Below are 27697 nucleotides of genomic sequence, written 5' to 3'. Positions count from 1 at the left end.
GTCTTTTATTTTACCAAAAAAAAAAACCATACAGACTTTTTGGCCAACCTGGTAGTAAGCACTTACATACCCAGCAGTGTGCTAGGATTCTGGGACTCAGCAACACAGGTCTCCTTCCTATATCTGTTTACAGTCTACCTGAAAAAACAAGCCACAAACATAAGCCATGAGGTGAGCACTATAATGAAAGCCTGTGTGCTGTGAGAATATCCCAGTCAGACTGGGGCTTCGAGGAGGCTTTCTGGAGGAGGTGACACTTGAGATGAGTCTTGAATGATTTACATAGCAGTGACCTAGACAGGAAAGGGTGGGAAAGGTATTTCACATAGAAGGAATAACATGTTCATAAGAACTAAGAATGAATTATTGTGACATGTTCAAGGACTTACCTGTGAGAAGAGTATTTTTGTTCTGATATTTTGGAATTTGCATTTAGGGAGAGATGGGAGATTAGGAAATAAAGCTGGAGAAGTGGTCTGGAGTTGGGTGATAAGGGATCTCATGGACCAAGGTGAAGACTTTGAACTTTATGTAGAAGATTATAAATAGCCATGGAAAGATTTTAAGTAAATGGATGACATACCATATTTAGTGACATTCTAGTACTAAATGGATTGGCGGGGTACAGGAAGAAGGCATGAAGATGAAAGGAAGCCCACTGCAGCAAAAAAGGTAAGAAATTCCAAGGGCCTGCAGTAAGCACTGGCCATGAGAGTTCAGAGAAGGTAATATGCAACACAGACATCAGGGAACAGAATCTGCAGGATTAATACCTGTATGTGTACACACATACATGCACATATATACATATATAACCAATTATATTATGTGTAAATATATGTTATATATCTAGAATATATTAAATTCATACCTAATTATCTATAATATTTGATACATATAAAGAACAGTATATTTGTATAAGTGATGAAGCAAGATAATAGAATAAACACTAACACCCTACTTAGATGTGCCATGATTTTGCAAAGATGATAAAGAGAAAAGACCTGTTTTGAATGAAACTTGCAATTTGATTCAATTTGCTGGTGCTCTGATGACACTCCAACCATTTACTTCTTTCTGCAAACTCCATACTTACAAACCTATTATTTTATTATTATAAATCCTGTCTTATATACAAAGCAAAATAACAAACAGATTTAAATAAAGCCAAGAGATGGATGAAATCATATCAAGGAGAAGATGTGCAACTCTTTTTGATCTGCTCCAGTTCTTTTTTCTTTGTTTTTCCTTTTTTTAAAAGTAAAAATTACATATATTTAAGGTGTATAACCCAATGATTTGATATACATCATGAAATGAATACTAGAGTCAAACTAATTAACATACCTTCTCCTCACATAGTTATCTTTTCCCTGTGTGAATACAGCCCCTAGAATTTACTCCATCAGCACATTTCCATTCTTCAGTACACTACTAAATCTACTTATCGTGCTGCACATCGGATCTCTAGACTTTCTGCTCCTACACAACTGCAACCCTGCATGCCTTGACCAACACCTTCCCATTTTTCCTACCTCTTCACTCCTGATCACTGTTCTACTCCCTGCTTCTATGTATTTGACTTATTTAGATTCCATATATAAATAAGATCATGCAGTTTTTGTACTGTGTCTAACATATTTTACTTATGATAATGCTCCAGGTTAACACACGTTGTCTCAAATGGTAACATCTCCTTCTTTTTTGAGGCTGAAAATATTCTTTTGTGTGTATGTATGTATATCTCAGTTTCTTCATGCATTCACCCATCAACAGACACTTAGGTAGTTTCCATGACTTGGCTATTGTGAATAATGCTATGATGGACATGGGAGTGCAGATATTTCTTCCAGGTACTGACATCATTTCCACTGGGGAGGTATTCAGAAGAGGGATTGTTGGATGTTATTTATTTTTAGTCTTTTGAAGAACCACCATACTTTTTTCTATAATGGCTGCATCAATTTACATTCCTGCAGTGTACAAAGGTTCCCTTTCCTCCACATACTCTCCAATACTTATCTTTTGATTATTTTTTTTTTATAATCGCCATCCTAGCAGGTATGAGGTGATATTTTATCATGGTTTTGATTTTCATTTCCTTGCTGATTAGTGATATTTTTTTAAAGAAATAGAGTTCTATCTTGTTTGACTCTGAGTGATTTTTAAAAAGATTTTATTTATTTACTTTTAGAGAGGGAAGGGAGGGAGAAAGAGAGAGAGAGAGAGAAACATCAATGTGTGGTTGCTGGGGGTCATGGCCTGCAACCCAGACATGTACCCTGACTGGGAATCGAACCTGTGACACTTTGGTTCGCAGCCCACGCTCAATCCACTGAGCTACGCCATCCAGGGCTGATTAGTGATATTAAATATCATTCCAGGTACCTGTTGGCCATTTGTATGTTGTCTTTGGACAAATGTTCATTCAGGGCCTTTGCCCATTTTTTAATTTTGTGGCCATTTGAAACCACCTCTTTGTTTTCTGTGGTCCCACAGAACTCACACAAGAACCTGTCGTCTCTCAGAGATTGGTGAATCGGGAGCCAGCCTTCCAGGCGGCAGCTGTAGAAGTTTGAATGTTTGATGTGGGTTCAAACCTTACACTCTTCAGGAACAAGTTGGGACTTGGGGGTTCCCTCTCAATTGCAAAGCACTGTGCCAGGGATGGATTCTATGGCATTAGTGTGTCTCAGCTTTTCCTACCCATTTTGATATGGGTATTTTCTTCTTTGCCCTGTGTATAAGAGTTACCACATTTTTCTCCAGAGAGGATTGATCCACAGGTAGCTGTTTATTTCGTGTGTCTCAGGAAAGAGTGAAACTCAAGTGCCTCCTATTCTTTTACCTTCCTCTCCAATTGCTTACTTACCTTCCCCTTCCATCTTAAGCAGTGGTATGAAGACAAGGTCTTATTTTTCCTTGAAATGTCTTTCTTTTATGAAAATTTCTTCAGTCTATTTGGTTATCTGCACCAGAATCTGCCCATGAGCCATAAGACTTAAATTCGCCTTTCCTGTTTCTTTTCTGTATTTCTGCCAAGCAATTGACTAATAGATAAGCTAAGGCAGATTAATTACTATGTCTTTCCACATATATTGACCTTCATTTCAATTATCATTTTAGTGTAAGTAAAATTAAGTCATTTTAACATAATTCTTAGAAAACGTCATTGCTTCATAAATCAAACTCAATATTTGATAACTACAATGTGCTTTGAATTTCACACCACATTTCCCACCTCAAAATAATGGCAGTTTAAAAGCAAGTACTTCCAATGAGCTGAGGAGCTCTGAGTTGTCTGGCCTGCTTCTGACACCCTCTCCTCTGTTCAACAGATTAGTCTCACTGCGAAAGGAGAAGGTGTGCATGTAAAGGGCACCCTGAGGGATGCCTCTGACTTACACTCTGTAGCAGCAGCCAGAGGAGGCCAACCCTCTAGCCACCTTTGGCTATTTGAGACCCCAAGACAGACCTGCATATGAGAAAAATGGCAAATTGTGTTGATGTGTGATTAAAAGCAAAAGTTGCCCCCTTTGAAGAAACAATAATGATATTGTGAATATTATCAATTCTTAAAAAGTAAAGGATGGGGACTTTTGGTTAAAGATAGTAAAATAAAGACACTTTTACTCCCCTCTTCTCACTTGAGATGTCTTAATGCCAGTTTCAAGTAAAGGGAACCAAAAATAATATATATTTAATATAATATGGATGTTGCTACAACTGATGACCCCATGCAGAGCACACTTACCAAATGCTGTGATGGTAAACATATTCCTTCAAAACAAGATGTTTTGATGATTTCCTTCAAAACAAGAGTCACAATCCTGAAAAGTATAGGCCAAATAATCTGAATAGAGCACTACTACCTAGGGGCTTGATTCAATCACAGGAGAGATAAGAGACCCTTTAGAGATTCAGGTCAGCAATACAGAAAGCTGGGGAGGGAGCTGAAGATGCAAGCATGTTATTCATCATCCAGGACACCCGCCCCCTTTCCAAATCATACCTAAGAGAAACTGGCTGAAGTGCAACTGGATGAGGAAGGAGACAAAGCAGTAGTGTTACAATAGAGAATGACTTGCTATGAGATACACAATCTGGTTTTTGAGGAAAAAATGGAAAGGTGTGCCCCACCACCACCCACCTAAGGAAATTATAGATTTTGACTCAGACATGCCTGAGTAGAGGGTATGATTTAGTCTCTACCACGCACATACTCACTAATCTGCAGATAGCCAGAATCATTAAAAAAAGTAAGAGTGGTAGTTAGGAAGAATCTAGCCTGTGCATAAAAATCATCACCACCATCATCTATGGATGGATGGATGGATGGATGGATGGATGGATGGATGATAGATAGATAGATAGATAGATAGATAGATAGATAGATAGATATAAAGACTGATAAAAATGCAAGGCTGATGAATATACCTTATGAGAGGAATTACCCAGAAAAACACAAGAGGAGTTCAGATCAAAGGTTTTCCTGGTTTCAAAGAAATTAAGAGTGAGAGAAACATAAAAAATTGCAGATAGAACAGTTACATGTAATTTTGCTTCTTCCAAAAGCCCCACCAAATTTATAGTTAACAGATTTTCTCTTTAAAACATCAACCCACAAAGACCAGGGTTATCAGCACAGAAATCTTGGAACCTAGAAAACAGATGGACATGTGGAAACTGACTTCCTGATATAATAAAACCAATTTTAAAACTGGGAGATAAGCTGAAAATGACTGCATTTTATACCATAATATTCTCAACAGGCTTAGGAGTCAGCCACACCAGGAACCTCTAAAACTATTTATAAGGGTGGATGCTTGCCTCTAGGGAGAACTGAGAGGCAGAGCAAGGAGCCACTATTCTTATTAGCCTTTTATTTATTGTTGACTTTTAAACTACAGGCATATTTTACTTTGGTAGAAATACGAGATAAGCCCTGGCTGGTGTGGCTTAGTGGATTCCGTGTGGGCCTGCGAACCAAAGGGTTGATTCCCAGTCAGGTCACATGCCTGGGTTGTAGGTCAGTTCCCCAGTAGGGGACACATGAGAGGCAACCACACATTGATGTTTCTCTCCCTCTGTTTCTCCCTCCTTTCCCTTTTATATAAAAATAAACAAAATCTTTAAAATATGTATATATATGAGATAAAAGGCTTTCAACCAAAAAGATAGTATCAGACAACAAAAGGAAATAGGTAAATGAATTGCTCAGGGATAAGGTAAAAGAAAAAAATTAAAATATTACATAGATTAAACCTATGAATACTCCAGAAGCTTCCCAAATAGAATAAATACAACTAAAGGTAATAGAGCTATTTTTTAAAAAAAATTATGAGCAAGCTATACAAAATAAAATGAAAGTGCTTTTCAATATAAAAATACTTACAGAGAAATAATGTATATGACAGGCAAGTAAAACTCATTCAACATAGACACAATAATAGGAGCTCCAGAAGTAGCAGAAAAAGTTCTTCAAAAGGAAAATACTCAAGGTTGTAAGAGAAGAGATTTGAATTTGTAGATGAAAACACCACCAACAACAACAAAAACCTAGAACCCGAGAAAAATTAAATAAGAACAATTAAACCAAGATATCCTCATTGAAGTTACTGAACATCAAGAAAAAATAAAAAGAATCATTGGCCATTTAGATAGACAAAACAGATCACATGAAACAAGGAAAAAATGTAGTCACATCAGATTTCTCTACCTTAACCAGTGCCGGAAAAGGAGGGAGCACCACCTGTCACATTCTGAACAAAAGAAAAAGTGACCCAGTGCTGTTATCTTAACCGAGTTACCTTTCAAGAATTAGAGGACTGACAGGCATTCATTCTCAAGCACTCAAGAACTTAAAAGTTCCAACATTCCAAGGCTTTCTTTTGCAGTCTGGGTGGCAAAATCTGGCCAACCAAGGAATACATTGGAATAAGGTTATCAGGAAGGAAATTGTGGTTTAAAAGGACTGTCAGTGAACACAAATCGAACTGGAGAATGAAGAGTAAATAACAGTGGGAAATCTAGTTATGGAACACAGTGTAAATGTCAAATAATGTGACATTTTCAAAATAGCAGCATATGAACAAAAACTTTTTGCAAAAACAAGTATGTAAACTTATTTTCTCAGTTTTTGACATATGGTCAATAAATAATGTCTAAAGTTGAAATGGTAGGTGTAAAGTCTCACTCCAATCTGTGATAGCTTTTTATCACATTTTTTAGAAGCAAATATATTTGTTGTTTAGAAACAAATATATGTAGTGAAGAAATTTATATGTCTATATATGTAATATATAGATAAAATCTTAAGTTCAGCAATTTTTTCATTTTTCACTACAGGTACCTTTCCTCGCTTAAATAAAATTAAAATTCAGTATTACATTTTAAACTAAAATTGGAATGTATAACAATACAAATATTCTAAAATTATTTTATAGTATTTCTAATTTCTGTGTCTATGTGTATATACACACATGTGTACACATCCTATATGTGTGTATACATATAGGTACACATTACATGTATGTGTGTCTATGCATGTGTGTATATATAAATGGAATGATCATCAAATATTAACAGTGATTATTTCTGAAAAATGGGACTTGGGATGAAGTTAACTCTCCTCTGTGTTTTTTTCTTTTGTATTATATGAAATTTTTATAATGAACATGTGTTAATTTAAAAGAAACAATAAAATTACTCCATAGAAGGAGAGAAGGAGTGGCTTCTTTTTGAAATATAAGAGTGCAGGCTTTGAGAAACCACTAATCCCTGACTCCAGCATGCAGGATGAGGAGGCTGGGTTGGTCAGGAGGTGAAAATGAGTACGACAGCAACTCCCAAGTTGAATAAATAAATAATAACTGCTGACTTTGCATAGGCACTTCCTCTGTGCCAGGTACTGACTAAGTGCTTTGCATTCATTGCCCCCTTTCATCCTCAAATAACCCTGTGAAGCAACGTTATTCAGGCAGCTAGTGAGGTTGGAAGTTTCAGCTCGCAGCACTTTGGGAGACACTGTTCACATCGGTGCCTGTGTCTGGCAACTGCTATAGTTACCTGGTAGACAAATAAGTTGTACATTTCTATGTAGTGACCTTGGCATCATTATCCTCTCATAGAGGTTGATAAAACTTGTCCTGGGTCACAAACCTAGAGAGCAGCAGAAGCCAGTTTCGAAGCCTGGTCTATCCGACGCCAAAGACCGAATGCTTAACCACTAGTGTACAGTGCACAGACCAGCTGCCCCAGAGGGTAGGGATCAAGGTGGGTGCTGGGGAAGGTGTCAGGAAGTGGTAGCAGCAACTGCTCCTGTGTAGTCCTTGGGGGTCTTAATGGAGATTCACATAACCCACAATAGAGGTTTTTCTGACAATAACATTTTACATATACAAGTGTGTACAATGGCTTTTGTCCGTGACTATGGTGCATAGCATCCAGGTACGATTTTTGATTCATTTCCCTTTTTTTTCCCCAGCAGTCCCCTCACCCCCTCACCACAGTCCCCTGGTATCACCTCAAGGGACTGCTCAGGCAAAATTACCGTCTTACCTTTGACTCAACATTGGCACCAAAAATCTTAAAAAAAACAGAATTTATTTCTGGATCCTAAAACATGTTAATGGTCATAAAACAAACCACATTTATAGCACTTAGCATGATAACATGGAAATGTGGTTCTTGATACATATTATGTGATGACAGTCAAAACAGTTACTTCATCAAATGGCAAACTTCAAAGTGATCTCTGGTAACTTGTACACAAAACACAGCCCAGACTGACGGTCAATACAGTACGCAGCCTGCTCTCTTTTAGAAGAGGCCGTGAGTGGTGGTAGCTGGTGGATTCCCAGACATGCTGGGAAGATAGTTAGTCTTCAGCTCTGACCCCGTTTCACTCGAGTTCCTTCCTTAAAATACCAAATGCAACTTTATGGGCCAAAGCTTCATTCACGTGTTAGTGTGAATTGTTGCCCTAATACAGGCAATATTTGATGGAGACCACTCAAGGAACAGGAGTTTTGATTGGGGTTAAAAGGAGGGAAATTTTGTTTTGAGAATGGGTTGGAAGATTTAGGTGGGCCTGGGCACTTAACTAGCCAAAGGAGAATGGAGAATCTGGGAGTCAAGGGAAGAAGTTAATGGGAGGAAAGGGGATCCAGAATATGATATAGAAAAGGAAAAATCTTCAGTTTTGCCTAACAGTAGACAGCAGGGAATAGTCTCAGATATCAAAAATCTCTTAGAACTCCTATGATTGAGTTAGTGTATTAGGCTGAATATCTAAAATTTCCTCCCAGTTTCCCCCAATGTCCTCACCTAGTCCAACTCAGTGCTCTGGTTTGGGCCTGAGTATTGTTATCCAACCTGGTTTTTCTCCCATCAAGAAGAGGAAAATGAAGGAGAGTCCTGTACATGCTCCTACATCTACCAACTTGATATTCAAAGAACTCCAGAACAGTTGCCATCAAATGAATGCACAGAGCCTACCATAGTATTAAAAATGTTTTGAGCCTATTGATCTCACAACCAATTTCCATCTTGTCACTAGATGTGATTCCAGCATTGTGAAGCTCTCCGGAGATCTTCATTTCATCAGGCATGAGTACCGACAAATTGAAAAAACAATTCAAGAGCTCATGTCTTCCCTACAAACTATTTCTAAGAACTTGGATATGAAGGTAACTGAAAGTTGATGGAACTCATATTATGTTTTACTGCCTGAAGATCATTATAGCTTATCAACATGCCCAGTCAAATGGTAACTATTCAAGAGAAGTCTTTTCTTCCAAAGGACTTAAATAGGACAGCTCATGCATAAGTGCCATGGGTACTGTCAGTTCAATCAACAAATATTTAATGAGTGCCTCCTATGTTCCAGTATACCCACCCAGTCAAGTATGCCACTTGATTTCACTACTGCCATTGCTTCCTTCCCCTCTGGGTTCCCCTCAAACACTACAGAGCCATCAATTATTAGCAAAGGGATTTCTCAAGGGTAGCTATTATTGTTAAAGTTCCAACATAAATGTGAATTGATCGTGTTACATCCCTGCAATGGGTTATGTCTCTTACAAAATACTGGATAAGACCACTGTCCTGGATGTTGAAGGCCATGTCTACACTGGCCCCTGCTAATGTCTTAGCTCACCCTTTATACCCATTGATACTGAACTACCTGTAGGGAGGGGCCCGCTCACTCCAATATTGCACGGCCTCCACCTTCTTGTTCTTTGCTGACTGAAATGTCTCTCCCCTTTCTCAACCAGTTAGTGTTTTGACTAAAGGAGCCAATGCCAAGTTCTCTGTGCCCCACTTTGTCTCGCCTTATGTGAACTTAGCACATCTCTTCAGAAGTCGTTTGAGCAGAATGAAGTGGAAATTCTTTGGGAATTGGGGAAGATGAAAGTTGGGTGTTTGAGGATTCATTTCAGGAAGCCAGTTTATCAAGAGAAGAAGGTTCACAGGGCACAGCATTATGACTATGTCACAGTTTACTCTAGCCCCACGAGGCTCTGCCTGCCCATCCTACTGTGCACCCACCTTAGTCCTAATAGTGTTGTGTTGATTATCTTAGTTTTTTAAGGTACTCAATTGTGTTAACAACAAATGATGACCATTTTATCTCTGGTTTTCTGATTTAATACCTCATTACTTTTTTTAAGGTCTTGACCATAACTTCCAGGACATTGTTAAATAAAAGTTACCATAGAAGGCAACTTTATCTGGCTCCTGATTATACTGGAAATGTTCTGTTGTCTGTTGTTGATTTGGCATATGTTTAATCATGTTAAGAAAGTATCCATCGATTCCTACTTAGTTTTTATTAGGACGGAACATTTAATTTTATCAAGTATCTTTTAGATAGCAATTCCTACTTAGTTTTTATTAGGATGGAACATTTAATTTTATCAAATGCCTTTTAGACATCAATTCCTACTTAGTTTTTATTAAGACTGAACATTTAATTTTATCAAATGTTTTTTAGACATCAGTGAATGTCTAAATCACCACATTTGGGTGTTTTTTGTTTGAGTTTGTTTACTTCTTGGCCTTATCATATACTATGTTCATACATTTCCCAATACTGAAAAACATTCTTGCATTTCTGTAATAAAACCTATTTAGTCATTGGTACTATTTAATTCTGTATCTAAATTCAAAAGTGAAGTGACATTGGACTATAGTTTCTCTCTGTACCTATATTTTAAAAACAGGTAATGCATACATATGGTCCAAAAATCAAAACCATATAACATACCCTGAGAATTTTCACTCCTACCCAATCACCAATCATCACATTCTTTCATAGGTCATCATTTCAGCCAGTGTGTGTGGATCCTCTCAGTATCCTTCATGCAGATACAAGCCAATGCAAATAGATATTCTTATTTCCCCCTTTATTACCCAAGAGATAGTATGTGTGTGTATGTGTGTATAAAACAATATGTATGTATGAAACAATGCATCTTTTTTTTTACCTGAACAAATATGTCCTGGAGGTCCACCATATCATGATTATCATGACATGGAGACCTTCTTCATTCTTTTTAAATAACTGCATGCTCTTCCTCTGTATATAATAGTTCATTTAACACAGTCTCTCATGATGGACATTTGCTTGTTTACAGTATTTTGGTCTTTCAAACCGTGCTGCAATGTATAACCTTGCACTTACGGTGTTTTGGGGTATAAGCAGGATAAATATCAGAAGTGGGATTGCTGGGTCCAAGGTACATGTGTTTGTTATTTTGAAAGCTCTTGTCCTCTGTGGGACTTTTCCATATTGCACACCCACCAGCAGTAAGTGAAGTGTCCTATGTCCTCATTGCCTCACCAGTAAGTATTGTTGACTGTTCGACTTTGCTATTCTTACAGCAAAAAGACAACATCTTTGTGTTTTAATTAGCCTTTCTTATTATGAGCGGGGTTGAGCATCTTTGCATATATTTAAAAACTATTTAGTTTGGGTTTTTTTTATCCTTTGCAGTTAGCAGTCTGTTCATGTCTTTTATCCATTTCCCTATTGGCCTATTTTTCTTTTTCTTCTCAATTTCTAGGAGCCCTTTATGATATGAGCTGAAAATACATTTTCCCAGTTTGTCATTTGTCTTTGACATGCATATGTTCCCTATTTGTAGCTGAATTTATCAGTCTCTCCTATTGTGGCTTCTGGAATTTTAAGTCACAGTTAGAGCTTTTCGACACAAAGACTTAAAAGAATTGTTCATATTTCCTTCTAGCATTTTCAATGCATTATTGTTTATATTTAAATACTTGATCCATTTGGAGTTTTTCCTAGTATAGGATGTGTCTTACTTGTTAGTTTATTGAAACCTTATAATATTTTTAATATCTGGTAGGGTTAGTCCTTTCTATCACTTTCTTTTGTCCTGGTGATAATCATCACCATTTTCCTGGTGATAATTGTTTTTGTATATGATTTTTGAAGTCCACCTAATTCCAGCAAAAAAATCAACAAATAAACTCTGCTCTTAATTTTTACTGAAATCATATTAAATTTATAATGTAATTTTAGCATTGACATAGTTATAATGGTGAATGTTCTACCTACAAACAGAATATTTCCCATTTATTCAAGGTTTGCTCTTATGTCCTTCCGGGGATGGTTCGGATTTTCCTCATACAGTTTGGCATCATTTCTTCTTAAATATATTTCAAGATTTTGTCTATTTCTTTAGTTTATTATAATGGGTGTTTCATGTATCTTCTGACTGGTCATTTGTTGTATATTATGAAGGCTATATTAATTTATACTCCACTAAGCACATTCTCTTCTTGACAATAGTAATTTTTCAGTTGTTTATTTGTTTTGCAGGTACACAATCATTTAATTTTTAAATCATTTTACCTAATCTTTTTCTGTTTTCATACAAATAATTTTTCCCCCTTTCCTAACTGCTTTTATTAGTAACTCCAGTGTAATATTAATAGTATAACAGGGATGGTGGGCATGCTGCTTTGTTCTTCACTTTAACAGAAATGCACCCACTGGCCCTGGGCGGTGTGGCTCGGTGGATTAAGAGCCAGCCTGTGAACCAAATGGTCGATGGTTCAATTCCCTCTTTGGGCACATGCCAGGGTTTTGGGCTGGGTCCCCAGTAGGGGGTGTGTAAGAGGTAACCACACATTGATATTTCTCTCCCTCTCTCCCTCCCTCCCTCCCTCTCTAAAAATAAATAAATAAAATATTTTTTAAAAAAGAAATTAGTTCATTAAAAAAAAAAATACCCAGACTATTCCCCTTATGATGTGGAAGTTTCCTAAATAAACATGTTTAACACACAAATTTTCCTATTTTATTGAGATTTTTTTAAAAATAAAAAATTGTTTGAATGTTGTCAAATGCCTTTTCAGCATTTGTAAAGATAATACTACTTTTCTCATTTACTAGAATAATTATTTACATTAATGTATTTCCTATTACTAAACCATCTTTACTCTTTAAAAAATAAACTGCACTTGATTATATTTTTTGTTCTGCTATAGGATACTGTTTGCTGATTTTTTTACTTAAAAATGTGATCAATGTATATAAATAAAATTAATCTCTAGGGTTTTGTTTAATATTTTCAGATTTTTGGAATTAATGTTGAACTGACTTAAAAAATAATTTTGAAGTTTCTCTTCTTTTTGTATGCTCTGAAACAATTTAAAAAGTATTATACTTTTTCAGTCTTTAATGATTTGGCAGCTTTGCCTCTGAAACATCTGGGCCTGATGCTCTGGTGAAAAAAGGGCATCCTTTTATATCTTTGTTCAATATTTTTATATGAAAATTGGACTGTGTAAACATTCTATCTATTAAAGGGTCAGCTTTAGTAAGTAAATTACTTTTTCTTGAAAAAGAAAATATTTATCTCACCCATTTTGAAATGTATTGGCATGAAGTTATACAAAATAATTTTAGGATTGTTTTAATCCCCTCTGCTTTTATCTTTTCCCCTTGCCATTTTATAATTATCTTATGCTTTTCTTTTTTCTTGATTAGTTATATTAGTTGTCCCTTAACAATTATATTGATTATTCTCCAATGAGCAAGTCCTTTAATGTATTTTTTAATTCTGCTTTCATTCTTTTTTCCATTCCACCAATTTAAACTTTTGTCTTCATTAATTTCTTCCTTTCCTGCAGTTTGTATTGCTGTTCATTTTCTTTTTGCATCATATTGTATTTGTGTTCTTTATAATAATATAATCATTTATGATTGTGAATTTTCCTTGAGTATTCATTTATTCCTATATCCCCTGGAATTTAATATGTAGTGTGTTCATTATCGTTTCCTAGGAATTTCACAATTGCATATCATATTTTTTATTTATAAGAGGAGCTATTATATTGGTCTTTTCCCTGAGTTAAGAATTTTATGCTTTGTTATATTACTATTCATCCTTAATTTTATTTCACTGTATATAAAACTTGTATATACTGGCATTAGTTTTTAGAACACTTTTGAGGATTTTTTTTGGCTGGACGGTAAAATTGTGTACATTTTCTAAAAGAATGCATATTCGGTATTTTTAGGGTGTGAAGTTCGGTGGAAATCTATAAAAAGTAGCTTATTGGTTAGGTCTTCTTATCCTTATTTTTTGGTCTCCTTCTTCTGTCTTGGACTCAGAAAGATGAATTAAAGTCTCATAATTATTGAGTTTCCATTTCATCTATAATTCCAGGTTTGTGAATGTTTGTTATGTTATTTGAATCATACATATCCATCTTTCCTTATCCCTAATTTTAATGTTTCTGTTTTCTCTTCAAATTTAGAGCAGGACAAACTTTGCTTATTACCTTTTCAAATATACAATAATCTCATATTTTCTTCTGTTTCTTAATTTTTTAATGTTGTATATTAGTCTTATATTGCTACCATAACAAACCACCTCCTACCTAGTAGTTTATAACAAAACATATACATTGTCTCCGTTTTTGTAGGTCAGAACTCCAGGAGGGCTGGACTGGATCCTCCGCTGAGGATTTCACAGGCTGAAACTGCTGTGTTCCTTTGGGGGAGGGGCTGGGATGAATCCTTTTCTAGGCTCATTAGTAAGTTTTTGGCCAAATTCAGTCTCCTGCAGTTGTGGGACTGGGGCCCTTGCTGGCTGTCAGTTGGGGACTGATCTTCCTCCAGCTACCTGCCTTCCTTCTTACATTTTCAATGAGACCTCTTTCCAACAACAAAAAATCAAGTTCATCTTGCACCTCAAGTCTGACTCCAGCTACAGCAGGTTCTCTGCTTTAAGGGGTTCCAGTGATTAGATTGGGCCACTTAAATAAAATAGTATACTCTTCCCATTTTAGGGTCTGTAACCTTAATTACAGCTGCAAACCCCTGTGGCCATCTAACAACACATTCGCAGGTGCCGCAGAGGAGGGCATGGATGTTTCTGTGAGCCAGTCTGCCTTCCTCAGTCTGTTTCCTTTGGTTAGGTTTATTATTCTCTTTGTAATTTTATGAAATAAATAATTAGTTCAGATGGCTCCATTCTGCCTTATATAATCATGGAAACATTTAATGCCACCAATCTACCTCTATACATGTGCTGTATCCTTTTGATGTGTAATGTTCTCATTTTTTTCTAAGTAAATTACAATTGCAGATTTAATTTATTCTTTGACACTTGTGTTAGTCCTGTGAGAAGCAAATGCCATTAAAAAATTAGATGTGCAAGAGATTTATTGAGAGAAAAGACACTGAAGAAAACTGAGGAGGGAGCTGAAGGAGACAGGCCCTCAGACTGCAACACAGGTCTGATTTCTGTGAAAAGGGCAGGAAGGAAGGTCTTAGATTGCCACTCCAGGCTCACAACGTCTCCTCAAGGTCCCTGAACCATAGTCACTCGTCAGAGGGGTACTGCTCAGGCCCTGGCTGGGAGCAGTGGGGGGAAGTATGGCTTTGACACGAGGGATGAGTTTCAGGCTCAGGCAGTCAAGGCCCTTGGTCTTGTAGTAGGTGATCTAAAAGGCACGTTTTCACATGAAACATGGGTATTAAATGATAGAATTACTCAAACGATTATATTTTGCTTTATACTTTTCTTATTAATTTCTAGCTTTAGTGCAATACAGTTAGAGTTATGATCTGTGCTTTTTCTGCTTTTGGAATAGTTTGAGAGTTTCTTCAGTCATGTGTGCTTGGTTACTGCAAATGCTCAGTGGGTGCTGGGAAAGAATCAATGTTGGCTGTTTGCAAGTTAGATTGGTATACAAATCTGTTAAGTAAACTTTATATTTTCATGTCTTTCTAATCCTTATTCATATGTTACTTATTTGACCAGTAAAGAATCAAGAAAAGCCATTTAAAATCACTAATATGTCATTTCTGTTAGTTTATCTTTGTAATTCTTTAGCTGTTTCTTTTTAGTTCTATATAGAAGGTAAACACAGGTTCAAAACTCTATTTTTCACTGTGGCTGGGACTTTTAATCTATAGAGATGACCATCTGTGTTAGTTTAATGTATTTAGCCTTGAAAAATATTTTATCTAACAATATTGCTCGGCCTGCTTTCTTTTCCTTTGCTTTTACCATGCTTATTATTTTACTGTTAAAACAATGTGTCTTTAAATGTGCCTCCTATCAATAGCCTGTTTTAAATGTATCTCCTATAAATAGTCATTCATGTGTTACTGGTCGCTCACCCAATATTTATCTATTCAAACCCTTCCACTATCCCCCTCTTTCTTTTCTGAGAACTTGGACTTTATTAAGTGCCTACTCTCTTCCACATGACCACCTGTTTAGGAGCTGAAGGCTGTTTGGCCAAGGTCAATCACATAGTTTCATTCCCCCTCAACAGTGATTCGTTTAAGCACGATTATGTGCTGCAACTCTGCCTCTGTTTTTCCAATCCAGTCCTTTTACCTAAAGGAATGTCCTCAGTGTTTCTGGCATTGTAGATGGCACTCTTAGCCAAACTTCCAAGCCTGGAACGTTGTTTTTCCTATCTTTATATCCCTAAGTCATGCACTTGGGACTCACTTGTGCTCATGTCAGAATTCTACCTGGAAATTTCTGAGGCCGCACCTTAGGCCATTCATGTGTTCTTCTCAGACCCTAACTGTACCTTTAAACACTGACTCAATGAGTATTTGGTGAATATTTACCATTGGCCATCTCAGGAGCACTGAGGTTGTAGTGCTGACAGAGAATATAGTGGTTTACACTGTAACCAGGAAAACAGAAAGGAAGGAAATAATCAAATTAACAAATTGATAAACAAACTAATGTCAATAGTATGTTTTTGTGGAATCATTAGGTAGCCTATTATGGAAAGAATGTTGTAGACAGTAGAATCAAATACTCCTCTATTATTATTTCCATGAAGAGAGTTCTACAACTATTGAATCACTCCTTTGGAAAAAAGTCATTTCAAATGAAAACACATTTTAGACTCAAAGTCTGCTTCCCAGCTCCTTTAGGAATAAAGTATAATTAATGTAATGGCTAGTGCTTTTGTTCACACACACACACAAAGTTCCTTTTTCTACTTTCATTAGGTAATACAGCTCTTAGGAAAGATAGAGGCTTCCAGTTCTGAACAAATCTCAAATTTAAAGACGGTCCAGGGGGATTATCACCATGAAATGAACCTGTTGGAGTTCAAGTAAGTGAATGGAAGGTTTTCAATACTGTTAAATGCATTCCTAAGGGTTTAGCCTAATGAAATCATTGGCATTAAATAAAAACCTATCCTAGCAATATAAATCTGGTCAAGAAGGAAAGCAACAAAAGTAGTGTAGAGGATATTCTACACTAAAGTAGCTTATGTAATATTCATAATAAAAGAAGAAACATGAATATTAATGTTGTCATTCCCTTTGCATTGTATCTCAACTGAATTGATATACTCACTCAGACCCTTCCTATGGAGGAATTTTTAATTTATCATTGGTTGTATATTAAGATGTCTCAATAAAAAGCATTAATTAATGTACATCAATTGCACAAGATTATGAAATAATTTTTAAAACAACTTTGATTACAAAAACTTTGTTCAAGAGCTTTTTAAAGATTTTCCTTCTAAGATCCTCTAGTTGGCCCTTTACATTATCCCTTTTGAAGCTGGTCTCTACCCCATCTTAACTGAGTTTTCCCCATGCAATGACAGAAGCAGTAAAGGAGACAAGACTCCACAAATATTCAAATCACTAGCCTCCTTCTCCTCAAATCCTCCTTGCTTGCTTAAATGGACTGGGATTCCAGTGCAGGCAAAAGAAGATTCTAGACACTTGAGTGAAACTCCCTTATGGCCCCTTCTACCTTTGTTCTCTATGTTCTCTGTCCCATATGACTTGGATGTAATGCCTTGATCAAACCTAGTATTCTAATAATACTCTTCTTTCCCCATTTTCTCCCATCTCTATCATATTTCAAGAAGTCTAAGTGCCATTGACTGTAAGACGTAGCATATATTTTTGTACCTCCATGACATGAAGCTGACTATTAAAGCATAGCACACCATCATTTTAATACACCTCCCAATTTCAGAGATGTTAAATTGGGAAGCGGGAAATGTGTCCTAGGAGTTGATGGAAAACAGTACTCATAATTGAAGCTCAGAGAAGTAGATGTCATGAGTAAAGAGAAAGTACCCATTTTATTCATCCTCTTCAAAAGCATATTAGGTTCTTAAGATCTAGCATAAGGAGAATGTTCAATAAGTATCTGTGTGGTACTTCATCTAATCCCTTTAGCTTAGAATTAAAATATAGAGAAATATACAAAGGAGAAGTAGAAAAGTAAGCTATTTCTAAAAGTTCAGTGTAAGAATTGATTTTATTGGGGGAGAAGTGGGACTTGTAATTTGCAATGGAAGACTGGCAAGAGATGAAGTGTATTAACAAACAGGGAAGAGGGAGAGAGGAGATGTTTAAGATGCAGGGCTGACTGCTTTATTGGTGATGCTGTGTACTGTTTCTAACTTTAGTCCTGTGGGAGATTGGCTTATAGACAAATAATCTTAGTAGTTAAATATGAATGTTGGCACTTTTGTAATAGTATAAACTTGAACCTTTTTTTCACCAAAAATAATGAACTTTTAACATTTCATTAGTCTTATAGTACGCTACAGTGACCTTATAAATCAGATTTTTTCCCCAGGCAAATATTCATGATCTGTAATGAATCACTGAATTACATGACTCTTTTGTATTTAAATGTTCCCCATCATTTCAAAATAAAAAAGTAATATGTATTCACTGTAACAAAGAAAATAAAACAAAGATGAAAAAAAGAGGTCACCACCTCAGCATCCTAATGTCACCAATGCTAACAACTGGTGACAGTTGTTACACCTTCTACACCTTCCTCCTTGTTAATATAAGTATATAACAGAAAAACAACATTATGTGTGTGTGCATATATATTGACATACACACATATTTATGTATGTATATTACATAAAGATATATAAATCATTATATGTATAAAGCATGTTTTTTAAAAAATTAATTCTATACACATTACTCAGTAATTTGTCTTTCCAGTATATCTTCAATCTCTTTCTAGATTAATGATTATTATTTTTCATAGTTGCATACTGTAACTTGCAGATATGCCATAATTAATTCAATCATTTATCTTACTGATAGGTTCTTTTCAGTTTATGGCTACCATACACAAACAAAATATTATAATGTGTATATCCTTAGATAACCTTAGATATGAGTGCTTTTATTTCTACAGGCAAGATTCCTTGGTCAAAAAGTTTATGTATTTTTATAAATTTCTTTATGAAAGTGTAGCAATTTACACTTCCACTAGCAGTGTGTGAGAAATCTTTCTCAACATTCTTACCAACTCTGGAATTTATCTCTTTTTAATATTTGCCTATTAAAGAGGGAAAAAATAGCATCTCCTTCTTTCATTTGTATTCCTTTTATCATTTGAATTTTCTTTTCTGTGAATTGCTTGTTATCATTCATCAAATTTTGTCATGATTTTCATCAGTTTTAATCAATTGATAGGGTTCCTTTACACCATGGATATTCGCTTTAACTGAGATATGTGTTGCAAACCTATTCTCCTCAAAGAGTAAGTAAAGTAGATAGAGCTTTCCAGGACCCCCCCCCCCTCCCCAGTCAAGGCACTTGTCAAATCAAAGTTGGTGGACTTAGGATTTGTTTTTCTTTCTTTTTAAGAAACAAGTGTCTCTGATCAAAGGATTAAAAGTATTTTAATAACATTAAAGGGGAAGTGTAATTGAGCAATTTTCCCATTTAGAAACTTTAACATATTCAAGTTTAATGGCCAACTAAATATATTTTATATGTAACTGAAATGTCACAGTATTTTCTGAGAGTTTGCTAGTGAGTTCCTGGGGCTTTGGCACTGACCATGTGACCTAACAAAAGGGGCTCTGTCATGTGAACCCCCACACTGAGCCTCCTTTTCCAGGAGGGTTTTAGTGTTCAGTTAAGTAATGACCCCAACCCACAACTCAGTGCTTATGGAGCAAGTTGGGGACATTACAGGTGTCCTTGAGAATGGGTTTGGCAGAGGCAGCACCTACCAGTCACTCCACGAGATGCTGTCTAGTTGATAGTGATTTATAAGAAACAGTATTTAGTCAATGAAGCAAATGCATAGACTTGAATTTTACTGCACGACTTTGAAAGTGCTAACACAGTGGAAAGTTACAAACTATCCAGGCAAGAACATGTCTCATTCATCCTCAGCACTGCTTACTTAGACACAAATAGAAGTCACTGAAGGAAGGAATGAAGGAATGAAGGAAGGAAGGAAGGAAGGAAGGAAGGAAGGAAGGAAGGAAGGAAAGGTTTTGAGTACCTCTAATATCTAAGTTGTGGTTTTAGACTATCCAAAGACAATCATAGCCACATATAGTTGGGGAGAAAATGCATAAATGACAAGGTAAACACAGGGGAAAAAAAGTGAAGGCAATGTTACATGAGACATATCATTAGGCATAAATAAAATAGGGATTATAATTTATAAATGCCTACCAACTAAGTGCTCCAAATACGCAAGTGCACTCAACCCTGTAGAGTGGCCTTTATCCATTTTATAGATAAAGAAACATAATTACAGAGATTAAGTAATTTTTACAGTCACACAGCTAGAAAGTGACTCCACATCTTAGGCTATGTTTGTTAATCTATGATACCCCCTTCTCATGATCCCCCTTATTAGTAAACTAATTATGCACAAAAATTTAGAAAAATGAGAGATAACATCTGTCTGAAACCAGAATTTCATGAGGCTGTGAAGATGTTGGCATTTAAGCTCAAGTACAATTTGGAGTGACCAGGAAGCAGGTCTTGTTATCAGGGTAGAGTTGGAAGTACTTTTAATTAGTGTCACTAGTCAGAAATCACAGAACATTAATAAGCAATTATTTTATGGTCTATAAGCATAAATTTAGCTGAAAAATATTTCTGGAAATTAATTTTTTGCTTCTGACATGAAAATTAAAGTTTTAGATTTAATCTCCACTATTTAAATATTACCAAAAAATGAAAATATCTTCATTTTTAATATTAAAGGGCATTAAATCTTTTTATATTCACACTGGTTAAAGCTGCTAAATTCTTAAAAGCCTGTTAATAGTTACAGCTTCTAAAACTTCAAAGTTCTCATATCCTCCTGAAAAGTTCATTGAACAGGTTGTTGAATGAAAGACTAGGTTGAAAGCTGGCCCGTGATGAAGCTCTGTCCTCATTTGTGTGTGTCAACCATAACCAGGGTGGTCTCCAGGGTGTCTGTTCCAACCTTACACTCTGCCCTCACCACTCACTCTCAGCACAGCTCTCTGCCCTGAGCCCTGCTGTGTCTATAGATCCCGGTCACATCTTCTTTTACTCTTTTGTAACTCCCCCCTTATAATTGCCCTTGGAATATATTTTAACCTGACTCTACCAGTATAAAAATTCAGGGGAAAAAACCCAGCCAACACTATCCTAGTGAGATTTCTGATCATAATTTAAAAATCTCACTTCAGTGTTTTGAAAAAGGGGAAAGAAAAATCTATCTATCTATCTATCCATCCATCCATCCACCCATCCATCAATCTACCTACCTCTTTATATCTGTCTACATCTGATAGAAATACCCCCTTAACCAATGCAATAGATGATTTGGGAGCTAAAATGTGACTACTATCCAAGATAACCCATAATGTTAAGATTTGAACTATAATTTCTACAATTAATGGAACAGTAACTTTTACATGGTAAATTGTGTCCATTATGTTAGGAAAAAAGTCTAGGGAAAGAAAAAGGATTCACATAAACTTTTACTCTATCCTTATCTTTCAAGGAGAATGCTATTGAAATAATGTTTTCCTGTTTTAATAAACTACCAACAGACAGAGTCTACCTTCTGGTACTTACCAGAAAGTGAGTCTCCAATTGCAGGCAAAACTGTGTAATGTAAGGATCATAAGTAATAATTCATTCTTTATGGCTTTATTTTGACTTCAGAATTTCAATTACTGGTGTAACCTTGCAGGGATACAGCTTGGACACCTTGGATTTTAGAGGGAGTTTAATGTTGCACCAGTGATGAGAGTAAGTGCTCTCATTTATTTATACAGTAAAGGTGAGCAGTGAAGTCTGGCTCCTCCATTGTAAAGCTACCTCTTCGTTACCTGAGAATTTACTGCCCCCTTAACCACCACTACTAATTAATATTTCCACCAGGAACAGGGAAAGGAAGATGAAAGTCAAAGTTTAGGTATCTCAATAACTTGGTGAGTCTCTGATTTATTGGTGAACAGCTGGAATAAAAGGTATTGAACGAGAAAACATGGCTCATTTATTCATTTATTTAGCAACTCTTTATTGAGCACTTTCTATATTTTAGGCATTGTTTGCAGCCAAAACACCGTGAAATCCTTGGCCTCGTGACACTTAGGATCTGGTGAAGGAGAGAGCACACAAATGAGTGTGAGGAGCGTTTTCGAGGAAAACAGAGTAAGGGCATAGAGAGCGTCAGGTGGGAAAAGGGTCGTTGTTTTTTGTTTGTTTTGTTTTGTTTTAGTGTGGTCCCAGAAAGTTTTGGCAGTAAGGCGGTGACTGAGTGTAAGTCTGAACGAAGTTCAGGCAGGAGCCATTGTGTATACTGAGAAGAGTTCCAGGCAGAGGAAAGAGTTAGCTAAAATTATATCCCCCTTTCAGTTGGGGGCTTACCTGTCTGAAATCTAACAGCTGTTAGCCATAAGCAGGGGTGTTTGGAAATCCTTAGAATAAGAACGGGAATAACCAACCTCACCTCTTTCAGTGTGGAGGTACTCGCCTGAATCATGGTATGCTTTCTAAGTATGAAATACCCCTTTCTGTATAAAAAATTATAATTCAAGGAGATGACGACCAGAGCATAGTTACAATACTACAATTATATATAACTTATGGAAAATTAACTTTTTCCATTCCTTGATTTCAGCATCTAAATCCTGGTTTCTCAACCTCAGCACTATGGTCTTTTGGCTGGATAACTTTTGCTGTGGGCTGTCCTGTACATTTTAGGATGTTCGGCAGCATCCTGGCATGTAGCATTCCTCAGTTGTGAAAACCAAAAGTGTCTCCTTACCATTACTAGGTGCCCCATGGTCTAAATAAAAATGATGATGGCCTTAAACAACTTGTCTTTTCTGAATATTAGTCTAACACTTTTTCAGGAGAGCCAGAGAGGAATATTTTATGTCCAGCATGTATTAAGCAATCTCCAATAATAAATATCACAAACTAAATTATCTGCATGTAATTTTTAGTAAAAACAGTTAAGTGACTACTACTTCAAGCCACAAATAATCTGAATATTTCCAATATCAATATGCATTGCTCCTGCCAATCTAATATTTTTCCCATTCTCAAAGGGAATTTGAAACTGACATCTCATCATGAGCAAGTGACATACGGAACACACATACAGAAACCGCTCGCCAGGCCCCACCTCTCATCCCACCTCTTCTCAGTTCCCTCTCTTAGTCGTTCCAGATGTGGACCTCTCCTTCTGACCAAACCCTCAGCCGCTCCACAATGACATTTTGATGCCAGCAGTTCCTTCCTGCACTTTGCCCATTATTTTCTGATTTTGCCTGCATCAGTAATTCAGCACCTCTTTAAGTCTTCCCCCAACCTACCCTCCAAGAATCCATTCACAGAGACCCATTGGTGGCAATGGGAATTTGAATGAAGATTTTACCTGAGACAGGTAAGACAACCAAGGAATGCTCTGCTTCCTGGAAGTCTTTTGGGGCCTCTCTTCCTTCTCCCTTCCCCCTTCCTACCTCTGAGTTTTCTCTCCTCAACTAAATGACGCAGGTCTGTCTGGCCCAGCTCCTCTCCCAGCTTTGCAGTGGCCCTTGCAGATCAGGGGTTCCCTCAGCCAATCTGCCCACTGTAAAGACTGTTGCTCACACTTCCTAACACACTCTAAATAAAAAATCACATTTCATGACATGTGAATACAGTAGGAAATTTAAATTCAGCATATATAAAGTTAGATTAGACCACAACTGTGCTCTTCTGTTCATTTTCTGTCTATAAATACAAGCCTTGCTAATCTGTGTCAGCCATGGCTGCTTTCCAGCTGCGGCAGCAGCTCTGAGTGGTTGCAGATCTGAGTGGTTGCTGAAGAGACTGATCTGCAAAGCTGAAAATATTTACTGTGACCCTTTACAGAAGATTCCCAACCCCTAGATAAAGTAATACTCACCAGCCCAGGTAACTTAGCGAAGTATTTCTTCCAGACACATGCATGTGCCCAGGGCCCTGACAGGAAATCTGCACGGGTGACAGGTGTTTCTGTCCCCGGTCGCTGTGAGTGTGTGTATTTTAGAATGTGTGGAGGGGTGTTGGCAGTAGCTGTGCTGAACACAAGCTCAGGACAAGGAGCCAAAGCACGCTTGCCCCATCCCACATCACCCATAAAGACTTGCTAGACACACTGAGCCTCATCATCTGAAAAAAACTACAGGTATTTTTCAATACTAAATTATGGTTTTATGTTTAAATTCACTTATTAAAACAGAACAAATTTTTTCCTTAGATTTAATTCACTCTCAAATAATCTGTATGAGGAAGTTGAGAAAATTAAAAAATGGATAGAAAACCAGTTCATCAAATATGAAAAAGACCAGCTGGGCCAAATGAACCAGTGTCTGAAGCGCCTACAGGAGAAGCTGGTAAGGAGTTCTGCTATTCAGGAAGCACGCTGCCGCATGGCCCTCATCGGGAGTTTGGCAGTGAGCAAAGGTCTTGAAAGTCGCATTTCAACCTGCACTGTGTCAGTAACTTCCCTAGTAGGAGGCAGGGGGTGGTCACCGGGACGGGAAGCTAGAGGCCTGCCTTCTGGTCCTGTTTGCTGCTCCCCAACTCTGTGAACCCACCCTGCCTAGACTGTGTTCTACCTCTGAGGCAATCAAAAGAGGTTTTTTTAAAAACAGATTCCTTGTCCCAGCCCAGAGCTGAGGCATCAGCCAGGCCTCCCCAGGCCTCTCCTGGGAATTTGCACTGTCAGGCAAGCTGCCTGGGTGGTGCTTAGACACAATGAAGCCTGAAAACCTCTGCCTTAGACAAGCTGTTTTACCTCTCCTGAGAGCCATTAGCAGTTCCAAGGTTGTCAAAACTGCTTTTCCGAATCAGACCTTGTAGAGGGACCCTTGCAGAGGGGCGAGAGGCTGCAGTCTGCGGGAAATGCAGTGCAGGCCGCCCTTCTCCCAGTCCCGCCAGCATGGCAGCCCTGTTGCTGAGCCCAGAGGAGAGAGAGCAGCACTTGCCACCGGGGTCCTCAGTGGCGGCCAGCCTTGAAGGTGATTCAAATATGTTTCTGGAACTTCGTTAGAGGGGCTTTAGGCAGACCAGTAAATAATGCTCCCGCCTCCCTACCCAAGTTTGTAAACAACTGACAGAAACCTGGTCCACAAGATGGAGAAAAACATTACAGCCTTGTCACTGATAAGGCTTTTGATAAGATCTCAGCCCAGCGGGCCTGCCAGTACCCTGCCTGATTCAGGCAGATGCCTCCACCAGCTCTAGGCAACACTAGATGACCACAGGATCACCTGCACGCAGAAGCTACCCACCACCAGGGAGAGACTGGAATCCACCTTCCTGAGGCAGGCAGGACTAAAGAGAAGAGAACCAAGGGGGCAAGCCCATCTAGCCTGTTCTTGCTCCCACATTCCCTGTAGGGGAGAGAGAAGTGGAGAAGCTAATTAGCCTCAAGCTGCTGAACGTTAGAATCACCAGGAACACTTTTACACTAGATCCATCCCAAGCTCCATCATAGATCATTTAATTAAATCAGAATTTTGGGGGTGGCATATGGTCCAGGCGATTCTAATAGCACAGTGGAGCTTCACTACTCCAGCTGAAGTTGATCCACCCGGAGATATGAAGTTCAGGGAATAAGGACATCTAACACTTAGGAGCATCTCCAAGGAGCTCGGGTCAGGCAGAATTAAAAATGCCTTGCTTCTGTCAACACTAGGCTGAAATTCCAAATCCTCAAGGTGTTTTTGCAAGATGTCATCTGTTTCCTTTCTAGGAACTACAAATGAGCCAGGCCAAACAAAGACATGAATCTTATACTTGTGAACATAGTTTTAGATGCAAGGGAACTTAGTTTGAATTTCCACACTTAATATGGAAAAGTGAATTTGTTAAAAACATTCTCTAAATTGAGATACAAATCCACATAGATTTTCTTATCTCCAGTTTTATCATGTGATCTCTTTTATAGGAAAAATCTGAAAATAAAATGGAAGAAAAATTACTGCAGCTTTCCAGCAAATTAGGGAATTTCATTAACACACACAAACAGGAAGCAGAACCAAGCAAAGCAAAGCATATAGAGAACAAACTGTGTAAAAAGATGAGCCAACTGGAAAAGCACATCTGGGATGAATTAGAGAAAATGCAGAATGAGTATCAATCAGGTGAGCAGGTACCTTTAATTAGGTGAAGAACATCAGTTCTTTCTTGTCCAATCTCTCTGCTTTCTACTTTGAGCTCATGGCCGGGAATTAATTTTGTCATTAGTGACCTTCTTTTGTACTTAACCTGACTTTCCTATCTCATAAAATGTCAGCATACCACTGGAAGTTAGGTAAGTTTTACTTTCTTCATTCACACTTAGCAGTGCCACAAGCTTGTCATTGATGTGAGGTTTTTTAACTATGATCAGAGACTCAGAATCATTAGACACGCAAAGTCCTTGGAGGTCATCAAGATGTGGCTTGTGGGTATATCATGAAACTAGGAACCTAAATCATTGAACTTGCAGGTAATGAGCATGGACAGATGTCAGACTGGAGACATGAACTTCAGAAGAAGGAGAGATGAGTTAACAGAGGCTGGTGTACTGACAGTCTTTCTTCTTAAGGAGGCAATGGCAGCAGTATCAAACTGAGCAAACGACTGGCTTGAAAGGCCCATCTAATTTGTCACAGCGAAGGATGGGGACGAGGCACTGTGGCGCAGCCATCTGCTTCCAGTCAGAAGTTTAAGGGAATTCCCAGGAACCAGAAGTTTCCTGTAGTAAAGAAAGCCCCAACTCATTTTCTGTCCCCTAGGTCTTAGAAAAATGCATGTAAATTCTACCTAATTTTGATCCTATGTGGAGATGCCTTGAAGGTCTCGGAAAAACATTATGGTCTCAGTCTGCCAGATGTTGCTGGCATATAAACAAAATTCTCTGACTAGAAACCTGACCCTCACTACCTCTACTTGCCAACTCCTACTGCAAAATCAAATAATAAATTATCTGGGTAGCAATCATGTCCCAAACCTAACCAACCCTTCTTTTAGGGCCCTGCTTTCCACTTATGTACCTACCAGAGGTTCAGTTTTATTCATTCCAATAATACAACCACAGAATGAACTGAAGAGGGATTTGCAAATCACATGTCTGCATTTTATCAAGTGGGAATTTAGCAAACAGGGACTCCAAACTAAGGTTGCTCCTTTATGCCTTTAATAAAAATGTTGAGAAATGACTATGTGAAAGGCTCGAATGAGCAAGCACTGGGCTGTACCCTAAGGAGCTTGAGGACTGGGAGGCTGCGCTCCTGAGTGACCAGGCTCACTCAGAGACAGAAGGTGCCTGGAGGGCACAGGGGAGGGGGAGCCGAAGGTGCTGTGCTGCCCTTCACCACCCTCAAACCCGTTGTCAGGGAAGTTTAAAATCTCATCTGAGATCAGAAAGGTCTTTACCTTCAGTTTGACAACAAAAATAAAAAAAGAGATCCAAATCTCTCGTCAAAGTGTACAGAAAGAAGAAGCTATTTTAAATTTCTCTCTTGAAATATACAGTCATTCCATTATGCAATATATTTGGGTGGGGAGAGAAAAGAAAGGAATTAAATTTTCACAACAAAGCCAGATAGAAGTCAAAACACTATTGTTAATGAATCTTTATGACATACAAGAAATGGTTATGCATTTTTAGACTGGTCTTTATAAAATTTAATGTGCTTTGAATTAAAAGATGATCAGTTATGGCAGGACTGCTGATAAACATCTTCTGTAAAAAAAGTTCCAATGCATTAAATGAACTCATATCTTTTTCCAGGATTTAAATCGATTCACGACTCTCTCAGCTCCCTCCAACAAATACACCAGACAAAGATGGATTTAGAGATATACAAAGTACAGAAAGACCTAAAGAAATTACAGCGTAAGATAGTGGAATTCCGGGAAGCATAA

At 37.5% G+C, this 27697-nt stretch overlaps 1 protein-coding gene across 1 annotated transcript in view; it reads left to right on the top strand.

Annotated features, from left to right (window-relative positions):
• Window positions 1-27697, top strand: part of FAM81B (family with sequence similarity 81 member B) — a gene marked incomplete at its 5' end in the record, with an annotated part of 53565 nt that extends 25868 nt beyond the window's left edge. Inside the window, 5 exon segments of the mRNA XM_045848379.1 lie at window positions 8561-8690; window positions 16526-16632; window positions 24039-24174; window positions 25734-25929; window positions 27564-27697. Of these exon segments, the coding sequence (XP_045704335.1) occupies window positions 8561-8690; window positions 16526-16632; window positions 24039-24174; window positions 25734-25929; window positions 27564-27697 (703 nt within the window).

Source organism: Phyllostomus hastatus, unplaced genomic scaffold (genome assembly GCF_019186645.2).
Source record: "Phyllostomus hastatus isolate PE091 unplaced genomic scaffold, TTU_PhHast_1.1 phas_contig_58, whole genome shotgun sequence".
Taxonomy (NCBI): Eukaryota; Metazoa; Chordata; class Mammalia; order Chiroptera; family Phyllostomidae; genus Phyllostomus; species Phyllostomus hastatus.
This window is presented reverse-complemented; position numbering and strand designations above follow the sequence as displayed.